This window comes from Adiantum capillus-veneris, chromosome 22 (genome assembly GCF_014529385.1).
Source record: "Adiantum capillus-veneris isolate H3 chromosome 22, ASM1452938v2, whole genome shotgun sequence".
Classification (NCBI taxonomy): Eukaryota; Viridiplantae; Streptophyta; class Polypodiopsida; order Polypodiales; family Pteridaceae; genus Adiantum; species Adiantum capillus-veneris.
This window is the reverse complement of record NC_140952.1, coordinates 13,384,188-13,397,845: the sequence shown is the minus strand read 5'-3', so window position 1 is coordinate 13,397,845 and position 13,658 is coordinate 13,384,188. Positions and strand designations below refer to the sequence as shown.

Here is a 13,658-nt window from a genome sequence, read left to right as displayed (position 1 = left end):
CAACAGGGCTGAGGAGGATATCCCACATCTATTTATGAATTGCCCTAAAAGTCCAGAGATTTTGTCACCTCTGAGTGCTGGGCTAGGATGCACTTTAAGTTGGAAACAATTACTTCTAGGGGATTCAGTGTCGTTATTTTTAGTGGTTTGGAATAGAATAAGAGGGAAATTTTTTTGGATTATTTGGTCTGACCGAAATGACAGGCTTTTTAACATAACTTACCAGACTAAAAGTCTGAGAGAACTGTTTCACTGCCTTTCCCTACAGGTGAATCAACTAAAGCTTGATCAATGTCGAGTATATGAAGCCAGCTTCAAGGTACTCACGGACTGTATGAGCTACTACAACAGTGCCAATATCAACAAACAACAAGAGGTACTTCTAGATGGATCATATACACACCTTCACAGAATGTTGGACGAATGCCGAGCAGATGGGGAAAGACTAAGAAGACTACACAGTAATGGAATTCGACTAGTTGCCTGCCTGCACGAGTTTCTGATTAACTTAAGAGAGTAGAATGTAATTTTGAACACCAAGATTTTGTATCTATTGACCGAACTATACCCTTCGTGGTAGTTTTTTGTAATTGCGCTCTTTCTTTAATGTAAATCTGCTCTTGTGCTTTATGGGGAAAAAAAAAAAAGAGAGAGAAGAAGAGAGAGAGACTTATTATTACCGAACGCAGCGAGTGGCCGCACCATGTGCGCACCACAAGAGATCTTGGAATCGTCGTACGACGTTCAAGCTTCTCTTCCTCTTCCTCTGCAACCTACGACAGGAATGCCTCATCAAGCTACGTGTGAAATGCACCCCGTGGATCGGCGTACGGCATCGGCACAAACAAGGCCAATGCTTCGATGGAGGTTTTCAAGCTCTTGTCATTCAGGAGACCCGTGTCTCCAAGCAGGAGATGTTTTTTCTCAACCAGGTTGTTTGCATGCGAGTTCAGCACCAGGGAAGAACAGCTGTGGGATGATCTCTTTGCCAATTCTTCGCATTGGTGGGACAATAGACACGACAAGCTTAGTCCGAGCTTTCCAGACTTCCGTCACAAGGTCTCAAGATGCCCCCTCTGGCTCAACAGCCCCCGTGTCCCACTTTGGGTCCTCACCAAATTGGCCTCTGTTGAAGGTATATGCTTACTTCTCTGTCCTGCCTTGCTTCGTATGTTCCACATGTTCTGCGAACTTGGCCAAGTGGATATGGCCCTTCATGTCCTCCTTGACATGCCACATTCACCCACAGAGAATATGTACTACTCTTTGCTCAAAGCTTGCAATCAAGTAGAGGCCCTTGCACATGCCAAATTGGTTCGAGTGCATATGTCAAGAGACCCACTAGCTACCGATGGCTTCCTTGGTGAGTACCTTGTGATCACACTAGCCAAATGTGGTGATGTTGTTGATGCCCTCAGCGTCTTTCATAGTTTGTCGGATCGAACTGTCTTCTCATGGACGGCCATTATCTCGGGATTTGCTGAGTGTGGGAAAAACAATGAAGCACTGAGTATGTACCACCTCATGCATCAAGATGGCATCATTCCAAATGCTTATACTTTTGTAAGCCTTTTGAAAGCATGTCGCTCAAACCGTAACCTGCAAGAGGTCGAACAAATACACAGAGAAGCGTCAATATTTAGTTTTGAATTTGACTTGTATGTGGGCACAAGTTTGATTGAGATGTATGGAAAATGTGGTAGTATCGAGCTTGCAAAGAGTGTCTTTGATAGTTTTCGGCATCACAATGTGGTCTCGTGGACTGTTATGTCATCAGCATATGTTGAGAATGGTCGCCCAGACGGAGCTTGTCAGCTATACAACCAAATGCAACGTGGAGGTGTGAGTCCAGACGACAAAGCTATTGTAGTTGCACTTCAGGCATGCTGCATGCTTGCAGAGAATCACAAAGAGGCAGAGGACCCGAAAAGATTAACAAGCACGATTTATCTTACCAGAGGTTTAGGTCTACACTTAGAAGCATGCATTAAGGGCTTTGACTTGGACGTTTTTGTATGTAACTCACTAATTAGTTTGTATGGAGCATGTGAAAGGATCAGTGATGCGGAGTGTGTGTTTGAGCAAATGCCTTGCCATGATGTTGTTTCTTGGAATGCACTTCTCTCTGCGTATGTGGAGAGGGATTTTCCAAGCAAGGCTTTGAAGCTATATAGGCAATCAAAAGACATAGGCATTCCTGCAGATGAACGAACCTTTGTGTCGGTTCTTCTGGCTTGTGGCAAGCTTATAGAGGAGGAAGAGGAGTTAGTAGTTACTCGCCAATCAAGAAAAGCAGCTGCTTTGGAGATAGGCAGAGCGCTGCATTCCGAGTCTCGAAGAACAAACTTTTATCTAAATTTATTTGTAGGTCATACTACTATTAGCATGTATGGTAATTGTGGAAGCATAGGCGAAGCGGAAAATGCATTTCATGGACTTATAGAATGCAATGCTGTTGCATATAATGTATTGTCTCTAGCTTACATAAAGAAAGGTGAAGGGGAGATGGTACTGCAAATTTACAAGAAAATGCATGATGAAGGTTTGATAGTAAATGATAGGACCTTTGTAAATGCTCTTCAAGCATGTTGCTCGCTCATGGAGGGAGAGGGGCTTACTGCTGAAGGTGACGTGTGTAGCTCCAAGCTTTCAGTGCTTGCAGTTGGTAAGGCTTTACACGTGGATGCTCAAAGGATGGGGTTTGAATCGGATGCCTCTGTTAGTTCTTGCCTTCTTAGTGTGTACGAGAAGTGTGGGAGCCTGTTGGAGGCCAAGACGCTGTTTAGTGAGCTATCCCACAAGAGTATTATGGCTTGGAATACCATGCTTTTCGCACTCATTGGGCATGGGGAAGGATGTGAAGCTTTGCTGCTATTCAAGCAAATGCAGGAGAAGGCTGTCACGCTGACGACATTCACACTTATCTGTGCTCTACAGGCTTCGAGTATGACCAGAGATGTAGAGGCATGTGAAGAAATTCATTTTGCAGTTGTCTGTGCTGGAGAAGATGAGAGATTAGTAATGGCGAACACCCTAATTCATGCATATGGATGTGATGCAAGTATGGCAGACGCACTAGCTATCTTTGACAGGCTGCCAAACCGTGATGTAGCATCTTGGAATGTGTTGATTGGGGCTTATGCCCAGAAAAATAAATGGGCTGAAAGCCTCCATTGGTTTGAAAAGATGCAAGCTACCTGCATGAAACCAGATGGGGCTACGTTTTCAATAGTTCTGTCTGCATGTCGTCATACTGGCCTTGTGGAAAAGGGCATGGAATATCTGGTCTCCATGGGCCGAGATTACAATTTAGCTCCAGACGTAGGTCATTATGATAGCATTATTGAGTCACTTGCACATGCAGGGGATATCTTGCGACTCGAAGATTTGATTTCCAGCATGCCTGTGCAGCCTGACCTAACCATGTGGTTATGTTTGTTAGGTTCGTGCCAGATGCATGGCAACAAGGATCTAGGAAAACTTGTGCATGAGAATGCAGTGAAATTGCAAACGAAACGAGTTTGGTGCTCATTGCAAATCATGCAAATTGCATCTGCATCTACTTGTAACATTTCCTGTTTAAGGAACGGAAAGGATAAATAGTACTAGGATTAGGTAGATATGTCAAAGTGATCCGCTGCAACTTGTGTGCGTGCATGTGTGTCCTGCTTATCAAACCTGATTCATCTGAGGGGTGATGGGTTTTGCAGAATTTTTTGGGAGACCCCTTTGATGTTCTCAAAAAACGCCAAAAGGGGCAAAGCCCTAGCTATATCTTAGAAGGGCATGAGTGGGTGGAATGAACAAGAGCAAATAGATCTCAAGTATCTTGGATAAAAGGTAATCTTTGGGCCGATATTACATTGCCTCCTCTGCCACCCCCTCCTCAAACCTTCGAGCATTGAACTCAGCCTTGGCATGAAGAGGTGCCACCATGTTGCACTCACGGGCTTTCATGATGTACAGGCATCCACGCCTACCTTTGATGGGCGAACGTGTTGCAAGAATAAAGTAATATTGGGTACACAAGATTACTTCACTTTAAAGACGGTCTCCGATACAATAAGGTCCAACAAAGGAGAATTATTTACCTTCTTTAGTTCTTCTCTTTCAAATCAACACATTTTCTCCCCCCAGCCCCAATTTCAATATTCCATGTAAAGGGGCCATAATTCCTTGGCTAGGGCATAAATGGAGATTACTTTTATAGACAAGATATGCGGTGCCCAATTGATGTAAGCATCCAAGATTGATACATCCTTTGATAGCCCTTGATTCTGATAGTTCCTATAGTGGTTAGTATATCATATCCAGTTAAGCACACATGTCAGAATAGTACTTGGTGGGCGACCTCATGAAAATTTGTGTTCTCATATCATATCCGCTCATATACTTGGAAGTTGGTATATAGCTTGCACAATATATATCAATTCAATCCATGTGAAATGATTTGTATTGTGCAAGAGAGGGTATGCAACTACGACCTGCTTGGGTATGCATGTCTTGCTAGAGGCTCACAAAGTGCCAGGCTGGACCCTAAGCTAAACTAAGACCGACGCTAGACTGTAGCAGTAGCTTATCCAGGTGGCTCTAGTGCAATGCGCACGTAACATCCTTCTTATTAAAGGTGAGACACAACTGCCGAACTTCTATTTGTGGATACCTCGGTACTTTTGATGCTGAATGCTTTTGATGCTTGTGGATGTATAAACCGATGAAAACTCCTCCAAACTTGTGGATATTGTAGATGTAGGTATTGTTGCAATGTAAACACCGACCATACAAGTTACTAGAGAGCCTTATTACTGTCACAGAATACTACCCTTGATGCTGACTCTGCCTTGCGAGCAAGTACTACCACTCGAATAGTCTTGATGTAAAAACATTGCGGGTGAAGATGGAGGATAACGTTACGTTCGAAGGTATTTCCAAGGGTTTCCTGTTGATGCACGTTATATGCGAACGCGAATGTACAAGAGGGTTAGGGATCCTTTCTCCAACTACTCCTATATTCGTATACGAAGCAAGTAGATCTTGACACTCAAGATAAGTATATCTTGACACTCAAGATGTGGATTTTTGTGTATCCAATGTTGATTTTCGTTCAAAGGCATAGCGATGAAGACGGGAGCGTGTTCGATGCGCGATGGTTTAAGGGTGTGAATGGCAAATAAGTCTGAGGTCGGTCTTTTGTAAATTTTATTTTGAAATCATTAGCTTATCATTTGCTTTTGTAGATATTTATCCCTCCGATAATGAAGATTTGGGTTGCATTTATACAATTGTATAATTAAAATTATATGTATTATTCGGATTATACATTGTTTTTTTGAATAATACACTGTCAAACGTATAATCGAAGAAACTCTTCGATCAAAGAAATCTTTCATCAAAGAAATCTTTGATCCAAAGAACCATATAACATATACGCCGCTTCGATCGAAGGAGCGCATTGTAGTTTTTCAGCATGTCAAAGATAGAGGTGACAGAGCAAGCATGTATAATTGATTTTTTTAGCTTTATTTTTAACTTTATGTGTTTTGCTAATTCGTGTTGTGCTAGAGGTTCATGTCGCACACATAATTAGTTTACATGTGCGTAGGACTATTCCGAGGTTGTGTCGACATAATCACACTCCTGGAATAGATTAGACATTAGAGCTTTGTCTCGTGGTTGTGTAGACAAATCGGTCACACTCCAGACAGAACCATAAGGAGTGTAGAATTCCACTCGTGTTGTGTAAAGATTCCTTCCTTGCACTTCAGAGATGGGGTAGGAGTTTTTCATTTCGTGTTGTGCATGAGAATACTCACACTTCAGAAGTTGATAAAATATACAAACATATTTAGAATCTTGCTATCCAATATAGTTTACTTTACATGTTAGAGATGGAGTTAAACTATAGTATAAATAAAGTATACACATTGCCACATTTGAAGAGTGAAGAGTTAAGTTTAACTTTCTCTTCATCTACAAATGTATCAATGTTTATATTTTGTTTGCACTATTGTTTATGCTTTTGTTTTACATATCCAACTCACCTAAGCAATAGTACCAGATAGTCAGTGCTAAGTTGAAGCTTTGCTTCTCTTTTCATCACTATTTGGTACTTGCAATAGGTGGGTAAAGATATACTCTCTATGTGTTCTTTGTAACTATGGTAGATAGCTTTTTTCAAGATGTGATGATTAATGGTTTGACTGTTGCGTTGTGTTGCAGATTTTCTCACACTTCAATAGTAACCAGATTGATTATTTGATTTTTCAATCAATTGAATAATAGTGATCACTCTTGTGCTAGAGCTACTAGCTCACACAATTGGGCTAATAGTGTGTAACGTACACTTTTTGTAGTCTAATAGATTACTTTCGTGTGACGTAAAATTTCAGTGTTCTGTGTTTAGTAGTGTTCATACTTGTGTTAGTTTTTAACTCACATAGTTGGACTATTTTTTCATAATGTTAACTTTTAGTCATTCATTTTCTAAATCAAATGTATTTTTATTCAATCATTGATAACAAAACATTATTCCAAAATCATAATCATTAAAATTGTATATATTTTATTTGTTGTAACAAATCATTCACTTTAAATCTGTTTAAATATTGAATATTGATATAAAACAGTTTTATATTTCAGCATGTTTGAAATTTGAATTATTCTCTTGGTGTTAGTTTGTTTTAATAGCCATATCAAAGACAAAGCCATCACGAGCACAATGAAAAACCGTCATTGAAGCTATTGTTTGCTACCTACACGGTGTGGAAGAGAAGTAGTTACGTTGATGTTTTGAAATTGAAGACCCTTTTAGTTTCAATGATTTTTTCAACACGTTGACAAAGCATTGCTCTGAGTGCTTACAACAATCATCTCCAACAATATCATTTGATATTGCAATTTTCAATGGTGGTCAATTGCGGGGGCTCGTCAAGTAAGTCTTGCGTCAAATCTTGATTGTTTTTGATGCTTTGCAAAACCTTGAAGTCCACTCTCTCCCTTTAGTGCGTGAAAGAATACAATTGGTTCATCAATGACATGACGAAATGAAAGGAAAGAGTAAGCTAGAAGGCCCTAGCAAAAGACCAAGTGGCTGATCCTACCGAGCCAGCCATTGAGACAGAAGTGGAAACTTCCGCTCAGCCTACCAATGTGGAAGCAGTAGCCTAAGGAGATGATCCACTAGTATTGCACCTCCTACAAGATCGATATGTTTTCCACTTGCAAGCACCCCAACTAGGAGAAGGAAGATAGACATATGCCAAGCAAGTTCGTGTACTATATCACATATGCCAAGCAAGTTCGTGTATTATATCACATATGCCAAGCAAGTTCGTGTACTATATCTTGTCTTCTCAGACCTTGTGTATGCAGCTAAAGTATTTAAGATCTAGTTACACGGATGAGTTGTTGCACAACAAGCCATGGAAGAAGCCATCACTTTAAATATCCAACACCAGGTATAATCTTGCCACTTGGCATCGTGCGTCACTCTCCACGGCCAATGCTTATCTTCAGATGTTAGGAGCAGTGGATACAAGCATGTCACTCGGATGGAAGCAAGATTGCTATTAAAGAGTTTTTGCAGACAGTTGGTAGTATAGAGCGCTTCCAAGACAATATCTTACAGATTGTCAATGTTCTATTGCAAACATTGAAATACTTGCATCACCATGATTTTTTGCACAACGATCTTCACCCTCGCAACATTATGTTGCATTTTGTTGACAATGATGTTTATTGTGGCATTACAGATTGGTGCACTTCTAGCTTATTCCCAACTATGAAGACTTTTCCAAAGCTAGCAGATATTTCTTTGGAATGTCAAAACAATCACCTTCGAGACTACCATTGGGCTGCCTCCGAGTGTATCTCCACCAACCCTCCTCCTTTTTCTAAAGCCATGGATGTATATTCTCTATGATGCGTTTTGAAACACATACTTAATTGCATGCCAGGGCCAAGTGATACAGATCAAAGAGCCTTTGTAAAAAAAAATCATAGAACTTTTGATTTATGCAAATATAGAAATCCCCAAAATCAACCTTCAGCTTTTGATTTATCCCTTTGTATCAATGGAGCCTCACAAAGTTAGTATAAATGTTGTATCTCCTTCTAGTCTCCGAGCAAACGATGAATAGATACAAACAACTTCTTTTGGGTTGAAATTGTTCATGCAATGTTAATTTAAGTATCACATCATGATTTAAGTGACAATTTAATGTTTTTAAGTTCAAACTGTCATTATATCATTGAGTCTTTGTCAATATATTGATTTTCAATTTCAACTTGCAAAAGATTTGCGTTGGCTATATGTTTGCTGAAGTTTGGTATTTTGTTATATGGCTGAAGACCTTAATTACGATGAGACACAACGTATTATCACTGCGTAGAAAATTTGATGTGGACATCCAAACTTATCAGTTATTGCCAACATTCAGAAGGATGAATCAAATTGGAGGGCGAGCCCTTGAGTCGTAAACAATGCAAAGACTCATGTCCAAACCACTTTGTTCGGGATACAATGTTTGGTGGATATAGCATATTGTCACCTAAAAGCCCGGATAAATGCCAAACTTCATTGTATTCAATCCTTTTTTCCAAAAGAAGCCTTGTAATTGTGCTATTAATGATTCTCAAAGTGTAATCTAGCCTCTTATTCTCTATTACCCACTCAAAACCTACAAGCCTTGTAAAGTGGCCAATGGATGTGGGAAAGGGTCCCAAGCTTTTGAGTCAAAACCCTTAGTTTTGAAAGACACATTATCATTATCTTTGGGAATTATTGGACGTCGACTGAGAGCTATATTTTTGCTATAATTTGTAATCAACCTTTCTCCTTCTTTGGTGATCAGAATTCGATCCCAAATAACACATTGTGTTTCTTGTCTCTTGCTCTTTAATCTAAGTGTAATCATTTTCAATTCTGTTGTAGTTCGCCACATCTTGTTTGTGAGCCAAATGTGTTAATTTGAGGTCTTAAATGGTTATTTTTTGATGTTTTGACCTTGGAAGAGTGTTTCTAAGCCTGGAGGGAACCTTTCCGTGTAGTTCTATTTTTGTTTTCTATACATTTTTTGGGATGGATTGTGATTTGTGTACCTTCTCACATGACTGCAGAACTTGGTAGGATTATGCCGTTAGGTGTTGTAACACTCATCCTTAAGTTTCATTGCATTCCAATTACATTTGGATGCCGAAAAGGCGTGATGACCTAGAGAGGTGAGACTGGACATAGGCTCATTTTCCGACTAGGAAGTAATTGATTTGCTATTGTAGATGCATGAACAATTCTTTAGGTTCACTTCTTTGAAATTGACAATCTCATTGAATCTTCGTGCCCCATCCCGAGCAGCGGTGAGACTGGACATAGGCTCATTTTTCGACTAGGAAGTAATTTATTTGCTATTGTAGATGCATGAACAATTCTTTAGGTTCACTTCTTTAAAATTGACAATCTCACTGAGTCTTCGTGCCCCATCCCGAGCAGCGGTGAGACTGGACATAGGATCATTTTTCGACTAGGAAGTAATTGATTGCTATTGTAGATGCATGAACAATTCTTTAGGTTCACTTCTTTGAAATTGACAATCACATTGAGTCTTTGTGCCCCATCCCGAGGAGCCGCTTCCTTGTGTATTGACATTATGTTAGTGCCAGATAGCTATGCTGCGGACGTCCGTCGCAGCGATCCGCCAAAAGGTCCCAAGTTTTTGAGTCAAAATCCTTACTTTTGAAAGACACATTATCATTATCTTTGGGAATTGCTAGACGTCAACTGAGGGCTGTATTTTTGCTACAATTTGTAATCAACCTTTCTCCTTGTCTGGTAATCAGAATTCGATTCCGAATAGCACATTGTGTTCCTTGTCTCTTGTTCTTTAATGTAAGTGTAGTCATTCTCTTTATTTTATGGGTTCACAATGTCTTGTCTGTGAGCTAAATGTGTTGATTTGAGGTCTTACATGGTTATTTTTTGATGTTTTGATATTGGAAGAGTGTTTCTAAGCTTGAAGGGAACCTTTCGGTGTAGTTCTGTTTCAGTTTTCTATACATTTTTTGGGATGGGTCGTGATTTGTGTACCTTCTTGGTAGGATTATGCCCTTAGGTGTTATAACCCTCCTCCTTAAGTTTCGTTGCATTCCAAATTCATTTGGATGCTGAAAAGGCGTGATGACCTAGAGCGCTGAGATTGGACATAGGTTGATTTTCCGACTAGAAAGTAATTGATTTTCTATTGTAGATGCAAGAATAGTTCTTTATGTTCACTTCTTTGAAATTGACAAATTTTCATTGATTTTTCGTGCTCCATTGCGAGTCGCTTCCTTGTGTATTGACATTATATTGGTATCAGATAGCTATGCTGCAAACGTCCGTTGTTGCAGCGACCCGCTATCATTGGTGTCCTTGTTGGGAAAGTCGATCCTTAGGTAGTGAGTGACTTAGTTGTACAAAAAATCCTTTCTAGAGATTTTGACACCTATTCCATTTACACTTAGACAATAAAGCAGCTAGATGTAGGTTTAGTGCTTAGTAGAGGTTGGAGTCAAGGACTAGCCAACTCTACTCCTTATAAGCAAATAGAGCTGTGAGTGAAGTACAAAAAGTATTTCGTCTTTGATTTTTTGTATGCTTGAAAATGACTGTTTCACTATACATTTCGTTGTCACTTTTGTACTATTAAACTTATTTAGTTTGTAGATGCATTTCAGTTTATAGTAGTATGTTAAGTAACAATTTTCACCAACATCAATTGGGGTCAAAAGGATAAGGGTGAAAACTGTCCGAAACCTTATTTTGGTACCAAAGACCATAACTCTAAAAATTTGCAAAATTGATGGTCAAAGCTTCAAAGCTGAATTAAACTCAACAAAACCTGGCAAAAAGGAATATACAAGCTTGCAGGAGACAAACTGAACAGTTTTTTTCCAAATTTTCTACCCAACATGGATCGCGATCCATGTACCTTTTTGGTCAATTGACTCGAAAGTGTTCACATTTGTTAAAACCGACTCTTAGACACCAAAATCCCGAGTTTGGCCAAAAATAGGTTGCTAAAAGAACATCCAAAGTAAGAAATTGGGCTAATCTGTACAAAACCTTGAAAATTAAGTAAAATTTGAGGGAATTGAACTTGTAGTTGTCCAAATTCAAAAAGGGGCGAGAATTAGGTTTAACAAAAGGCAAGGAACTAGCAGGACAAATTTCATGAATTGATGCTGTCCAACATATATGAGGTTGACATTTGGACAGGATAGTTGACCAGTACATTCCTGAGAACTGAGGGAACAACTTTTTGAAAAGAGTCCACAACAAAAAAGTGCAAAAGCCTGATCAAAACACCAAAAAACAGTTGATAGCAAAAAATCACAAAGTAGACACAAAATCTTGCTTTTGGCTGGGAAAAAGTGGTTTAAATCTAAAAAGATTTAGGAAAAAGTATCACCATACCCAAGATTGTAAGGTGACCAAATCTCATGTTAAAATGAGGTCCAACATGGATCGCGATCCATGTACCTCATTGGAATTTTGAGCTGATATTTGGCTACTTGGAAAGATTTGAAGAACATTTCCCAAAACAACTATTGTTAAAGAAGTTTAAAAGGTGGGTTAAAAGGGCAAAAAATAGTTCAAGGTGAAAACCCTAGAACAAACCTAAGGATTGACTTATGGTTGGACTAAAAGATTCCAAATCCCACAAAAACCATAAGGCAGACATCAGTGGACTAAAAGAAAGCTGTGTGCCAAGTTTCAGTGCAATCTGACAACTAGGTACATGGATCTCGATCCATGTTCCTCTGTCACCACAGATTGATACCAAACCTGCACCATAGCTAGAGCACATCACATGGACTCTAGTGATCATTTCAAAACTAAATTGGAATACCAAAAACCAAAATAAAAGCCCAGTATTACCAAGCATTTAGGGCAAGTGACAAAACTGACCTGAATTTCAATCCAGAAATCCATTCTCAAAAATTTTAGTACGAAATGATCTACTAATCACGTTGATTCTGTTGGTACCAAGAAAAGTCAGTTTAGCTTTCCAACATGGATCGCAATTCATGTTCTTCTGAGACAAATAAGAGGAGAATTTCACCACAGACAGAGATAGTCTCAAGGACACTGGTGGTCTTTTCAAAATTGAAATTGGACTTGAATCATGTGGATGTTATGAGCAAAATTGTGAAGTTATTGAAAGTATCAAATAAAATTTTGTCGATTGTAAGCTTGAACCAACAAGAGCGGCTGTAAACTCATAGCCATCAAACACTTTTTAACAGGTTGCAAGTGCTAGAGAGTACGACCCAACAAGTAAGACCAAATTGAAGAATACAAGAAGTTAGCCAATGAGGTAACACGGTTTGGATTTTGTAAGATCAATTTTTCATGTATTTGTGATAAAAAAGATTGTATTAGAATAGGAATCCCAACATCAGAGACCAAGTGAGCAACCACTCAACTGAAGGTAGTGTGAATCAAAATCCATTGCATCCGCTAGAAGACATTTTAGAGGAAAGTTTCTCTGATACCTCATGAGAAAGATCATACACCATAATGACTGAGGATTTCAATAGGGTGAACTTTAAGGAAGGAACTTCCACGGGGACAGGTCCTTCTCGATCTGCATCTGACGTCAAAATCTTGTATTAAAATTTCAATTGGAGAATGAGCTTAAAGCCAAAACCTATAAGGATGGAATGGACCGCTACTGTGTTAAGTTGGAAAATAAGCCAAGTGAGTTCAAGGCCCTTGTAGATGTGGACTATAACAGAGACAGATACTTTGACCGAGAGGGAATGATGTACCTAGTTGTTCACAACCCCTTTATTGTGGAAAAATGGGGATTGACTGGCACCAAGGACAAGGTAGATGAGGATTTAGTAGATGAACCACCCAAGATGGACAAGCAAAACGCTGTGCTCAGGCGCACTAACGAGACGGAGTGGCTTAATATTGAAAACACTTATGTGGGTCTATATAAATTAGATAAGTGAGAATAGACACTCTATTATAAATGTGACGAACCCTGCATCGAGGAGCTGACCGACCACAAGAGACTATATGTTTACATACACAGAGGGGAGACGTATCCAAGTGGTCCTGATGGATAAGCATGGCCGTAAATACTCTCCTATATACTGTAAGGAGCTAGATGGGTATACATACTTTGGTGGACCACTCCACCAATATTATGTAAATCTTGAGCAAGTTCAACCCACGACAATCCAAATGAGACCAGAAACTGGGTATGTGAGTCCAATAAGAACGAGGGTGGAAGATTCATTTGGGCACCAACGATTCTTGAATGGAGGGCCCATGGGGCTAATGGGGTCTAGGGTTTCTTAGAACACACATAGGGACATTGTAGCACTTGATTTGACTTACGCAACTAGAATCCCTCTAACTATTACACAAGATCAAACAAAACGATCGGATGAACTTATGGCGGAGAGGACACCGATTGTAGTGCCAAGGGGAGAATACAAAACTAGAGAGACCATGTTAGGAGGACCAGGGATGGTTAGGATGGTTGTAGAGACTAGATGCATGCGACCATCTCAAGTGGCCAAGTGTGTACCCAAAAAGTATAGTGGATGGGGGGATCCGTATGCTCATGTTTCAATCTTCAAACAAGTGTTGAGGATTAAACAGGTAA

General features: G+C 39.6%; 1 protein-coding gene across 1 annotated transcript; it reads left to right on the top strand.

The window, feature by feature from the left end:
- The first annotated feature begins 684 nt into the window (after positions 1–684).
- On the top strand, positions 685–4,525 carry LOC147428933 (pentatricopeptide repeat-containing protein At4g04370-like). The gene has a single exon (XM_086495732.1). The coding sequence runs from the start codon at positions 862–864 to the stop codon at positions 3,601–3,603; it is 2,742 nt and encodes a 913-aa protein (XP_086351858.1). The 5' UTR covers positions 685–861; the 3' UTR covers positions 3,604–4,525.
- Positions 4,526–13,658: the final 9,133 nt, after the last annotated feature.

What these genes read in the sequence shown, in the direction of transcription:
- LOC147428933 (XM_086495732.1), top strand. Translation starts at nt 862, where the DNA reads ATGGAGGTTTTCAAGCTCTTGTCATTCAGGAGACCCGTGTCTCCAAGC.